The sequence below is a fragment of the Mesocricetus auratus genome, unplaced genomic scaffold, assembly GCF_017639785.1.
Source record: "Mesocricetus auratus isolate SY011 unplaced genomic scaffold, BCM_Maur_2.0 Super-Scaffold_100004, whole genome shotgun sequence".
Taxonomy (NCBI): domain Eukaryota; kingdom Metazoa; phylum Chordata; class Mammalia; order Rodentia; family Cricetidae; genus Mesocricetus; species Mesocricetus auratus.
Genome location: NW_024429189.1, coordinates 7,765,746 through 7,778,905, shown reverse-complemented (window position 1 = coordinate 7,778,905; position 13,160 = coordinate 7,765,746). Strand labels below are relative to the sequence as shown.

Below are 13,160 nucleotides of genomic sequence, written 5' to 3'. Positions count from 1 at the left end.
TGCAGAGCCCAATTCACCCACTCACACTGGGTACTGGAGGATTCTGGGTAAGAACAGTCTTTCCTGCATGCATAGTCCTCACTGTAGTGTCTTCTGGGAACTACAGGGCACCAACACCCCTCCTGCATCAAAGGATTCTGGACTTTATGGCTCTGCATGATCTGACCAACTTTCACCCTGGCATCTGCAGGGTTCCAGATGATACTCACCCTGTTTGTCAAACCACATCTCATGCCTGCTTTTAACCCAGGACTCACAAGCACATGGCTGAAGCTCTCAGCTTTTCGTGAGGTCCTGGCAGTGCACCCCCTCCACCGACGCACCCAGACACACCGCCCTCAGGCACCGCCCAGCAGCATCCTGGGTTTTGATTTTGAATTTTTTTGGTTGTTTTATTTAATCCAAGGACTTTGCTTTATACAAAAAGTCATTGTAGAAACAAGAGCAGAATCCAAAGTTTGGTTTGTAAATATTATTCAGGCAGCAAACTAGTGAAGGGACTTGGTTTTTTTCAAAGTAGATCCCATTAGTGTTGCATGATTGGATCTCTCTCTCTCTCTCTCTCTCTCTCTCTCTCTCTCTCTCTCTCTCTCAACACTGTTAAATATAAAGTTTTGCAACAAACCTTCAATTTATATCAAATATAATTAAAAATTAACAAATGAATACATTGTATCAAAAGTACGAAGATATACATTTCATGCGCATACTTGTATAATGTATATATGGATATATTTTACATGCACACATAACTTGTTCAAACTACAGCCACTGCTTGACAGGTTCCAGATGCAGACAGCTGGTTGTTGCATTTCAAATTTGGCAACTCACTATGAAATTTCAGGGGGAACAGACAACAGCTTGAGAAGAGACAGTACAGAAACAAACCCAAAGTCAGGAAACAAGACACCATGTCTCCTTTCCCTGATTCTTGTGATTTTCATGTATACCAATGCCTGGAAGAAAAGTCAGCTACACTAATGTGGGGTAAAGATGATTCCCAACCCAAGGCTGTCTGGAGCAGCTGTGGTTCCACACAAAATGTATACACCCAACACTCAAGAGAACAAGGGCTGGGCTTGGAACAGAGACAGAGCGTCAGTATCAAAATGCACACCCTTCTACTTCGCTACATAGGTGCAGTCACATGCACAGTCCAAGGTTCCTGTTTAATTTTACCCTACTGGAATAAAATACTCTGTTATCGTTAAAGTTTCAGGGTATTGTGCCTTCACATAAGGAAATTCTATAAAAGGTTTGGTCACAATCATGCTGAAACCCTAGACCAAGTGGTGGTCTTGTGTTTTGTTTCTAGTAATGTGTCTTTTGTTGCATAGCCCTATGGTTGACAATAGCCACTCGCTGAACACACCCACCCACACACTCACACACACACACACACACACACTCACACACACAGCTTCTGTGAGAAACATGGGATAGAAGCCAACAATCCCACCAAGAAGTCATCAGAAATTTCAAAACACAGAGAACACACCCGAGGAGTGCCTGCCTATGTGTAACCTTCCTCCAGCGGCCCCCCAGCCATCTGTGCACACCGCACACCTTCCTGGGTATGGGTTTCCCTTTGCAAAGTAGCTGTGAGGCGAGGCTTATTTGGCTGCTGCCTCCCCAGATCTGGGGTCAGGGACCCTACTAGGCTCTAGACACCCAGACTCATTCCAGGACCTGTTTCCCTCCTGCCTGTTTCTTGTTCTGCCAGCGAAGGCGTCTTCCTCCTGCCCTAGTCCACTCTTCATTAGCGCTTAGCGCTCGTCAGCATTCAGTGAAAACTGCTTGTTTGTCTGTTTACCATACCAGAGATCATACCCTACTCGGCAGGCATCCCATCCCTGAGAATCGGATTAAAAAACAGATTGAAAATGCCTCGTGCAAGCACATGCTCTGCTACACTCTGTGACTTCTTCCGAACCCGTCGCTCAGAGGAGGTGCGTGGGCACTGCTTCTCCGCTGTGCTGCTGGACATTGTCAGTGTTCCCCACGGCACAAGCCCCGGGGCAGCGCTGAGCGGCTCCCACCCAATCCACTTGGTAGTTCCTGAGGCCTCACCTCATTCGTGACGCTCAGAGCCAGAGATCAGGCACTTGGTTGAGCAGAGGAGCCAGGGGCAGGGGACTTCCTGGGCAGGGTAGAATCCATACAGGAACATCACACACAAGTCACAGAAACAGTGTAAAACAGAGACCTTCCTACATGTCGATTTTTTAAAGTTACACGAACATTTCCTTCCCTGTTTTGTTTTCTGCTTTTCTAGATCAACTCTATAGAAATGACAAACAGTGAAAGGTGTTGTAACTGAAAAACCCGAATCAATAGCATAAACATTCTCCAGATTTGGTCCCTATTATGGTGACAGTATAGGTGAAAGGCGGGGCCTTGAGTGCAGCTCTACATACATGTGCTGTTTGACTCCAAGACCAACAACAGACATGAGATTACTGATGCCGGCAGGGGCTGCGAGGCCACAGTTGGGCTCCTTTCCTTGCTTCCAGGTACACCCTATCCCCCATGACACACATCCGGACAAACAATACTCTCCATGAGACTCAGACCTCCTAAGAAAGTCCCAAGTACCCACCCTGGATGCTGGAGGCCATGACATAGAATTTGGATTTGCTGGGTCCATTTCAACTCAGCTACCTCCTCCTTAGGATCCAACATCCGGCATGGAACCCAGGAAGGCAGTACACAGGAGGATAGAGAGAACCGTATCCCTCTAAGAAGGGCTTTATTAGTCCATCCAGTGTAAAAGGGAGGAAGGGGGAGAAGCAGGAGCCTCCACCACAGAGACCACGATGTGAGGACCCTCCTCCCAGGGCTGTGACCCCACAGCCCAGAGCGGATGATAAAACTCATCAACTGGAGCCCACACCCACGGAGCTGGTGCATGGGTGGTCATGGTGCAGCTAGCACCAGTGGTCCTGGTCTGGGTGGTGGTAGCTGTGCCGCGCCCGGACGCCGGTGCTGAGTCCCAAAGTGCAGTGGTAGCCATTGGGCACACGCCGGAGAGGGTGGGATTGGGAGGTGAGGGAGGACACGTAGGAAGTCCTGGAGGAGCGGCCAGAGTTGGTAGCCACTGCCTCTTCAAAGGTGAGTGTATCCTCGGGCAGGGTGTGGGCAGAGGCCTCACTGTCCAGACGCTGCCCTAGGTAAGGGTCAGAGCCAATGCGAGAGCCAGGCGCTAGAGGTTGGCTCAGGGGCTCTTTCTGGAGCAGGGCATTGTGTTCAGAAAGGCCGCGGCTGAGACGGCCAGGGGAGAAGGCCGGGAGGCCACTCTGACCCCCAGCAAAGTGGACAGGCGAGGAATTGGCGGTCTTGTAGGTGATGCTGGGACGTGGGGTCAGGGGAGTCTGGGGGAGTTGCCTCCGTCCGCCTCGGCCCGGGGTGCTAGCACCAGATGTTGACATCAAAGGGCTCCCGTTAACAGAACCACTGCCCTACATGAAAAAGGCAACAGCAAATAAAAATCACATGAGACAACACAGTACACAGAAGACACAGGCGGCGTGGTGAAGGGATGCAGGGCAGATGCAGGGCGAACAGAGGGGAGGCAGGAAGGAGACAGCGCTGATCAAGTGCCCGGAGGCCCAGAGTCAGGGAGGAAAACAAAGAGGAGGTTAGAAAGAAGAGCTGAGGAAGACTGGGACAACAACCTTGGGACACGGGCGCGGTGGCTGGAAAGGCAGAGGAGCAAGGCCCTGCGTGGTTACCTGTGGGTGGGGTCCTGGCTCTAGTCCTGCCGTTGGAGATGTGGGGTGGCTACTGAGGGAGGGCTTGAGCTGTGGGGGCTCTCGACTCCCAAAGCGGTCACAGGAATAGAAGCGCTGCTTGTCTGAAGAAGAGGACGAAGGCTGCCTCCGCTCCTGGGACCTTCCCCGCTCCTGCTTGCGCTCCCGCCGGCAGCCTGAGGATCCTTCTCCTTGGGGCAGGCCAGCCCCTGCAGCACTGCTTGGTGCTGGTCAACAAGGAGAGAGGTCAGCTCAGCTGAGTGCGGAGCAGGGCAGAGGCCTCTGGCTCTAGACCTACACAGTCTCCCGGAGCTAAGTGACAGACTCCGAGCCGGGCCCCTAGAATTGGAACTCATTCCCGGGACCATAAGGGACACCAAGGAAGATGGTCCTGTGGACTGCTAGACTCTATCCTAAAACAGGCCGTAGCCGCTTGTGGGGCTTCCCAGACCCCGTACACGCACCACCTTCTGTGTCCACAGACAGGCTGGGCCCCTTTTCCAGGGCCCTCTGCTTCTTTTCCCGGCGCCGGTGGCAGCGGTGATGGTGGTGATGCGAGCCCTGACTAGGGGGAGGCCGGTCCAGGACCGTGTTGCAAAGGTGAGTCCCATGGGGGCGCGGAGCCAGGGTGGAGATGGAGCGCTTCATGGGGCTGGCATCAGGGGCAGGCTGCAGACAAGGGATGAGAGGGCACATGGCTGAGTCAGTGGGGGCAATGAGAGACCAGGAGGAGACAGACTTCCTAGTAGGCAGACTAGGGAGAGGGTCCACAGCTAAATAATAAAGATGGTGAATTTCCAAAATGGCCAGCTTTTTCCTGGGGCTCCTCAAACAAAGGCCCGGAGCCTTTTCTCTCCCCCAGCAGGCCCCTGCTGACGGACTGGCACAGCAGGGTGGGTCAGATGTGTTACACACAGTTGCAGGTCAGAGGGAAGGTCTTCAGAGACTGAAGCATTAGCTGTCAAAAGCAGTGTGGAGTCGTCCGTCTCCCCGAGTTGCCCTTCTGCTTTGCAGAGAGGGTCTTTGCCCTGCATATCATGTGTACACATGCGCTGCACACGGACATGCCCTCACCCCATAAATGCTTTTCTTCAACTGCTGATTCAGCCTGCTGCTGTCTGTGGTGTTGGAGATTTCGCCACTGCCACCTGGTGTGTGCCCAACATCTTTCCCACCTTTTAGTTCTTTAACTGGCAGAGGAAATGAACCTGATCAAGACCCAGTCAGGTCAGAAGGAGCCACATCTGAGCATCGCTCCAGACAGGCAACCTGGAAACAGGGCTGCTTCTGTGGATCCTACTGGAGGGGTCTGAGGAAGAGGGGCCGCTGGTTTGAGGAACCCCAGGGTGGTCATGTCTGGCTTAGGGGGATGATTTCTTCTGGTCCATCTGGAGACTGACTCATATGCCACCCCCACCCCCACCACACCGTATCAACTGCTGTGGGGCTTAGCCATAGCCACCTGAATGCTAAATGTCAGGAAGCACCTCAGCCTGTGACACCATGGAGTAGGGCCACAGGACAGAAGAGAAAACAGCGAGAAGGGAGGACAGGGAGTGGGGTGGCATGGGATGCACTGTAGGCTACCACCATGTAGAGATACTGTAGGGGAGATTATGGCAGGCGGGGAGAAGACAGGGTGAAAAGAGAAAACGCATGCGCTCTCCAGGAGGAGAGTCACACAGGCGAGCGCAGGCTCAAAAGACTCAGATCACCCTGCAGCCCCTTCTTGGCTTCAAAAGTGGGAATGCCATGGATGCTTCTCTGTGACCTTCAGAAAGTGGCCCATCGATTCTGAGGCCGGGCACCTGGTTCCTAGTTCAATGTCCCTAATGAGAAAAACCTCACAAGAGGCCAGAGAAGGAATGGGGCTCAGGGACAGGGCAAGAAGGGCCATCCCAGAGCCTCAAACAACAGAAGGGTAGACTGAGGCACAAGGCATCCCTTTCTGGACTGCAGTGTCTGTTCTGGTGCTAGAGTAGACAGAGGAGGAGATGGACGGCAGAGCTGGAGACTGCAGAGCTGAGGAGAATGGGACCCAGGAAGAACACCGAGGCGATAGTAGAGTCTTGGGGACAAGAGCTAGGAGACATTAGAATTAGGAGGACCAGAGCGGGGACGAAGACCCCAAAGCTGGGGATCCAGAACTCAGGGGTTAATGCCTCTTTCTCTGACCATAAAACTGCCTTGGCGAGGCAGGCGCCATGTCCCATGAGAGAAGGAGGTGTCCAAAGTTGCACAGGCAGGGGACTTCAGGCCTGCTTCTCTCTACTCCTGGCTCCTCTCACAGTGTAGGTCACCAAGAGCCCTCCTCCACTGACACCTCACCCTCCCACAGCCCAGACCCTCCCAAGACAACACACCTGCGTTTCTGCGGCCAGGCGTGGCATAGAGGCAGCTCGGCCTTGGCTCTCCAGTCCAGGCTGGGGCTCCCCGTCAGGTCCTCTCAATGTCATGTTCTGCATCTGGACATCCACAGCCTGGAGGAGGGCAGCCTCCTCAGGTACACATCACAGGGCCATGTGACCCATGTCTGCCACCTCCCACACCACTTGACCCCATCCTCACCTCATTCCCCCGCCCCACCTCACAATCCACACCCCCATTCACACACACCCAACTTCCTTGCTCCTCATCTGGCTTACACTCCCCGCCCGGTCCCACACAACCCCTCCAGGGAGGGCTCACCAGTTTTCCTGGCTGCCCCACAGGGATCTCTGCAGAATGGCCACGTTCTAGGGGTGCTCTGGCCTCATAAATTGCATCCTGCGTCCTCTGTGTGCCCCAGGACAGCGACTCCTTGATTCCGCTTTCCTGGGTTTGTCTGGAGAGAGATGATCTGAGGGGTTAGAGACCCACGGGCTTCAGAGCACTGCGATTGCTGGGAATCTCCATCAGCCATAGGCTTGGCATCCCAGCTCCAGCATGGCCCCCAAACCGAGATATCACAGAGCATGGGCTCTAGAAGGTTCCTGAGGGCAGAGGACTTGAAAGACATTCTGAGGAAAGGCAGGTTCATCATCCCTTGGTCTGGGGAAAAGCAGCAAGTTCTCCAACCCTGGCACCGGTTCTTCCGTGTTATGGGCATCAGACATCTGCCACAGACCCCAGTGGGAAGGGACAAGGCCACACAATGACTATGTGAGAAAGCTTGGGTAAATAGCCAGCAGCTAAAGGAACTCCCGAATTCTTCTTTCCTCAGAAGTTCCTTGCTGGCGGCTCTTCCTTACACCTGCCTCTCCACCACAAAGGATGCACTCAGTGTTCCATCCGTTTCTTAGTTACCCGATTACATGTGCCCTCAGCACCTGCCCTCAGTGTGACTGGATTACATGTGCTCTGAGAACCTGTCCCTCAGTGTGACTGGATTACATGTGCTCTGAGAACCTGTCCCTCAGTGTGACTGGATTACATGTGCCCTCAGCACCTGCCCCTCACCATGTCTGTTCCTCAGAATGCTTGGGGTGTTCATACTGAGGGCCAGACTCCCACACAGCATCGACTCTTCCCAAGCAGCCCCTCTGCAATGACCTCATTTACATTACACAGGTTGAGTGACACTTGAGCATAGTCAGTTTAGCATACTCAGCACAGGGCCAGATCTGTCCTTGTTGGGCATTTTTAACAAGAACCACACATTGTCCTCTGGGAGTATTGCAGGCCATCTCACCTCAGTGACTCTTAAAGTGACCCCAGAAAAAGAGGGGACAGGCTAAACCCTGGGGCACTGCCAGCCCTGAGGTCACAGCACAGCTCAGACCCCCTGCTGCTGGGATAGTAGAGAGGGTGTTCTCTGACTACAGTGGTCTGAATGAAAATGGTCCCCACAGATTCAAAGGGAGTGGCATTACTGAAGATGTGGTCTTGTTGAAGGAAATGTGTCACAGGGGGCAGGATTTGAGGTTTCAGAAACCCAAGCCAGGTCTAGTGTCTCTCTCTCTCTCCCTGCTGCCTACGGATCCAGATGTAGAGCTCTCAGCTCCTTCCAGAGTCTCTCTCTCCCTGCTGCCTGCAGATCCAGACATAGAACCTCAGCTCCTTCTCCAGCACCACGTCTGCCTGCATGCTGCGTGCTTCCCACCATGATAATAATGGATTAAACGTCTAAACTGCAAGAAGCCAGCCCCAATGGAATGTTTTCCTTCCTAAGAGTTGCTGTGGTCATGGTGCCTCTTCACAGCAATAGAAACCCTAACTGAGATACTCATCTTGAAAGTTCTAACTGCTTTATGCAGAGATTATAATCATCAAAGTACCGGGAGCTTATTTTCCTCCTGGAAGCCTGGATCAAATCAAATCAAAGACACCTCACATTTTATAGGACACAGTCACATGTACCCCTCTCACACACACACATCTATAGGTCCTGTACCTAAGCACACATTCCTTCTCACACACCCTTACACACATGCTCCGAGTATGTTTAGTTTTAAATGCAGAAGAGGGATCCTAACCCACTTGTACAAGGGAAAGCATATGAGTGCGGGTGTTTGCAGGTCCCGGGATTGACTTCCTCAACTTGGAGCCAATTCCAACAGCACCTGCAGTCAAGGTTCCCCTCTGCATTGTCTACTTCCCACAACGTGAACTTGGGCCTATGTGATGTTGATAGGGGCATTGCCTGTGAGACAGAAACAGAGGTCCATACAAGATCTGCACCTTGGTCTCTTGCCATTTTCAGGGCCAACATGAGGTGGTGAGTCCCGCAGAGTCAACACACTAGAAAAGATCAATATACCTGGAAACCAGCTATCCATGAAAGCCGGAAGAGCATGGCTTTCAGTGTGTAGCAAGCCCTGCCCAGAGCTTGTCCACAGCCTTTGGTGTGAGAAACGTGATCCTTGATTTCTACCTCTGAATCTGATATCAAGAAACACTGTCCAAGAGTAAAGTAAAACAAAAATACTGACCAATTTGCCTATGAAATGCAACCGCCTCAGAAATCAAAGCCCAAATGTCAAACTGGGAAAACGGCTCAGAGGAGTCAGGAAGATCAGGATTATACTTGACTATGAATAGGTATTTAGAAACAATGTCTTAACAGTTCCCAGGCATTAGAAGCCAGTGACAGCAGAACCTAAAAGAGACATGTAGTACATGTAGTGGCTGTCACCTCAGGAGCAGCGCAGCTCTCTACCCAAGCTCCATGCTGTCTACCTAGTGCTATGCAGTTAACCTCAAAGTCCACCACAGAAACAGGCAGACAGAAAATCTTTACCAGCTCCCAAATCTGTGTGTACCCATGTGCAGAGGCTTGTCCCTGGGTAGTGGGATGGGTCTGGGACCTCCTATCCTCAGAGGACTGCTCAGGTTGTGGATGAGCCCCTCAGGTATTTCAGGAGGTGAGCTAGAGGCCAGAGGGCATTGAAAACCAGCTCGGGCATGATCGCAGATATCTTTCCAAACACTGGCCATGACTTCTCCCCACCTACTGTGAGATCCCCCCACCTGCCGGAGGTGAGTTCTCCCCAGCAATCCCGAGTTCTCCATTCCGATCGTGAGACCCCATCCACCCTCACCCGCACTCACATGGCACCGCCATTGCTGAGGGAAGTGGCACTCTTCTGCCGAAGGAAAACCCGAGCTCCTCGAAGCACAGCAGGTTGGGTCTGCTCCAGGGTGGCCTTCAGAGGGTGGAACAGGGACACAGGACCCATCTACAAAGGAGAACAGGGAAGGGGAGAGCCCTGTGCCTGGGGACCTCAGCCAGGAACAGGATGTAACAGAGTCCAGTCTGCTCGGGACAGCATGGGGCTCCTTACTCTTCAGCATAGAACTTCTTGCTTCCCCAAAGGAACGTGCAAACAGAAGAAGGCAGCCTGGAGGGCCCTTCTAGTAACGCCTGTTTCCCCATAAGTGACTTCAGGAAAACAGTCACTTAGCCCAGAGCCTCAGTTTCTCTACCTATACAACTGTTGGCTGGTTATATTACAGAATCGTTCATCTCACCCTGTGTTTATAGTGACTGCCACCTGGGATTCCAGGTTGAGGAGACTGCAGGAATGACATGAGGCGTTTCCTACCCAGGGTCAGGTAAACATCACTAGACACTCTATGTGTCTACAAGATTTTCCAAACAGAACCCCCACTGGGCAGTCACTGAAGACACGGCTGTAACAGCATTAAGATGTACCCTGAACCTCCCACACAACCATGAGCAAAGCCAGCAGCAACCCTGGGCTATGGAGATGGATCTGTCTGGTCTGTACCTGTGTGTTGACACAGTTTCTCTTTCCGTCTGAAAGTCTCCCTCTGACACATCACCTCCTCCTCCGGGCAGAAAATGATTCCGCCCAGGGCTTCTGTCCCCACCCTTGAGAACCAGCTCTCAAATCCGAAGCCCCACAACAAGAGCAAGCCAGCCGCTGGCGGACAGCAGGCGGCCTGAGAGGGGTTTCCTCCTCCTGCCGCTGAACCTCTCCCACAACTGTACCTGGGACAGGCCTCCCGGAGCTTGGTGAATCTGATCGCGGGTGGTTTTGTTCTGTTTGTAGAAGTCAAATATCATCAGAGCTGCATAGACTTTCCCCACTGTCATCTCATCAGCTGGACAGAGCAGGCAGAGAAGAACCAGAGGCAGAGGTTTGGGGGACAGACAGCACAAAGACACCACAGAAAACGTAGCTGGGTAAGGAGGCAGCGTCTTTCCCTCTGCCCCTATGTGAACGCCAGGAAAGGCACTGGGCTGAGCGGCTCAGATTGGGGCTCAGTCGTGGGAGCAAGTGCCATGTCTCCTCTAGACACAGAGCACATCCCACTCTGAGCAACACTGACTGTGTCCCCTATGTGGTGGGACAAGAGGCCCTCAACATTGGTCACCTCCCTCTTCCTTGTGCATTTTTTTTAAGTGCTGTGAGATATATTCTCAAAGTAAGAGACTCTGGATCGCCTCTCATGGCTCCTGTGCTAGCCAGCATGGCTACAGAGGGACAAGGGGAGCCCACTCTCCGTCTATGCTCCCACATACCTTGAGGGAGCAGGGAAGGTGGGGGCAGAGGTACCTTTCACTCTCCACTTACGTTTGTGGGGAGGTACGAGTAAGTCCAGAGTCTTCTGGGGCAGATTAGCCCACACCGACGATATCTCCTTTCTCAGCTCAGCATCACATTGGTGCTGCTTTGTCCCTGCTGGGCCAGGACAAGGGGAAAGGAAGTCATCAGACGCAGCCCTGCAGGCCCCTTACTCGGGCAGAGCTGGAAGCAGTGTGGAGGCGCGGGTAGAGGGATGATAGGGTGCAGACAGCATAAAAGGAACATACATGATGACACATTGACCTGCACACTAGTTACAGATTTTCCTGCAGGGTAGTCCTGGAGATGGTGCGTGCGTGTGTGCGTGCGTGCGTGCGTGCGTGTGTGTGTGTGTGTGTGTGTGTGTAGGATAAAATCCAGGGTCTTACACATGCTCTATAACAGAGCTATAACCCCAGCACCTTCAATACATTTTGAAGAGTGAAAGCTTTAATGTTTATGAAGTTTAAATTATCAGTTTTTCTTGTATGGCTCATGCGGTTATTTTATTTATTTATGTATGTATGTTGTGTGTGTACGATCGTAGGGGTGGCCCATGGAGGCCAGAAAGGGGCATCAGATCCTGTTTTTGAGCCTGCTGATATGATGCTAGGATCCAGACTCTGATACTCTGACAGAAGAAGAAACACATGCAGCCATCCCTGACTCATGCATCCTTCTAAATAGAAATCTCCACCTAACTTAGTTGTCAACATATCTTTTTCTTCTAGATTTTTTTGTCATTTTAAATTTATATCTTTGACCCATTTCAAGTTGTTTTATAAGAGGTCAAAATATGTGCTGTGTATTGAAAGGCATGCCATTATTCCTACACAGAAGTCATAAGAACCAGCGATTGTGGAGAAGCTTAAAAGATGGTTATCATTAAATGAGTTAAATGTTAAAAGTGCCCTTATGAGGAGATGGCAGAGCTCTTGCCCACTCTTTCACCTTGTGTCCTCAAAAGAAAGGCCTTGACAGAAGACATCAGAATAAAACCCACCCTGCATGGTCTCCAGAACTCTGAGAGATGTGTTTCCTGAGTAAGCTACCCAGGCTGTGGTATTTTGCACCAGTACTATGTGATGTTTAGTCTAGACAGGATTTAGAATCACGCTGTAGACAGACTCTGGGCATGTGTGTGACGGTGTCTTCAGAGGCTTGACTAGGGGGAAGACGTGCTCTAATGCAGGCAGCACCAGGCTTTGGTCTGCACAGGAAGGACGAGTGAGATGAACAGCAGCATTTGTCTCTGCTTCCAGACTAGGGATATAATTTGACCAGATGCCTCTGGCCCCTCCTACCACACCTCTGCACCATGACGGACTACATCCCCTGGAATGGTAAGCTAACACAAACCTTTCCTTTCTTAAGCTGTTTTTTGTCGGGTGTTTTGTCATACAACAAGAAAAGTAATACACGTTCTGAACTGACTGTGAATCAAAATCCTTCTTTCTGCAAATGGCTGTCTCAATTTTAAAAACACTGTTTATTAGGGATAGTATTTTTTTCCATATTGGTTGCCTTGCAACTTCCTGAAAGTCAGTTGACCACATATGTGTGGATTTTTCTCAGTCACACCTGGACCAACATAACTTCATGGAAAACTATTTGCGAAGGGTGTGTTTCCTAACCTTGCTTTTCCTTTCAAAACTATCATTCAAGTTCTTCTGCATTCCTACATAAATTTTAGAGTTGGTCTATCTGTTGGGATTCTGTCTGGACCACTCAAGTTCTTCTGCATTCCTACATAAATTTTAGAGTTGGTCTATCTGTTGGGATTCTGTCTGGATGGCAATGATTCTGATGACTGAGATGATGAGAAGGCTCAGACGCAACATATTCTAAGCCATGAACACCACGGACTACTCTGACATTTAGGTCTTCTTTGATTCCTCAGGAACGTTTTGAACCTCACAGAATAAAGCATGCAGAGGGATGTTTTGATTTCTCCACAATGTAGAAGCCCTTCACAGCTGTGGTGTCATTTTCAAGGAACTCTACTGTTACTTACCAATACACAGAAACACAAATGCTTTTGATTGCTAGCCTTGTGTATCTGTCAGATTCAGTAACTTCAAAAGCAGACTGGGAATTTTGCACAGTTAAGGATACCAACTCCGAACACAGGTACTCGTATTTCTTGCTCTTTTTATTATATTGTTATTATTTAAAACAACTTTTAAATTCAAATCTACTTTGATCATAATCCCCTCTCCCCCACCATTTCTTGTACTTGCTTCCTTCTCTTATTAGAATGGCTAGGGCCTCAAGTACATTCTTGAAAATGAGCACTGACAGAACATGGTGTTACTCCTGACTTCAAGAGAGTTCCTATGTTAAATATTATATCAGTTGTAGTTTTTCATAGCTATCCTTTATCATTCATTGATTGGCCATC

At 50.8% G+C, this 13,160-nt stretch overlaps 1 protein-coding gene across 1 annotated transcript in view; it reads right to left on the bottom strand.

Annotated features, from left to right (window-relative positions):
- Window positions 1-365: 365 nt before the first annotated feature.
- The window catches only part of Cacna1b (calcium voltage-gated channel subunit alpha1 B), a 160,771-nt gene continuing 147,976 nt past the window's right edge, over window positions 366-13,160 (bottom strand). The window contains 8 exon segments of the mRNA XM_005083737.4: window positions 366-3,458; window positions 3,732-3,976; window positions 4,214-4,418; window positions 6,113-6,229; window positions 6,438-6,573; window positions 9,279-9,406; window positions 10,183-10,295; window positions 10,769-10,876. Of these exon segments, the coding sequence (XP_005083794.1) occupies window positions 2,928-3,458; window positions 3,732-3,976; window positions 4,214-4,418; window positions 6,113-6,229; window positions 6,438-6,573; window positions 9,279-9,406; window positions 10,183-10,295; window positions 10,769-10,876 (1,583 nt within the window). The 3' untranslated portion in view covers window positions 366-2,927.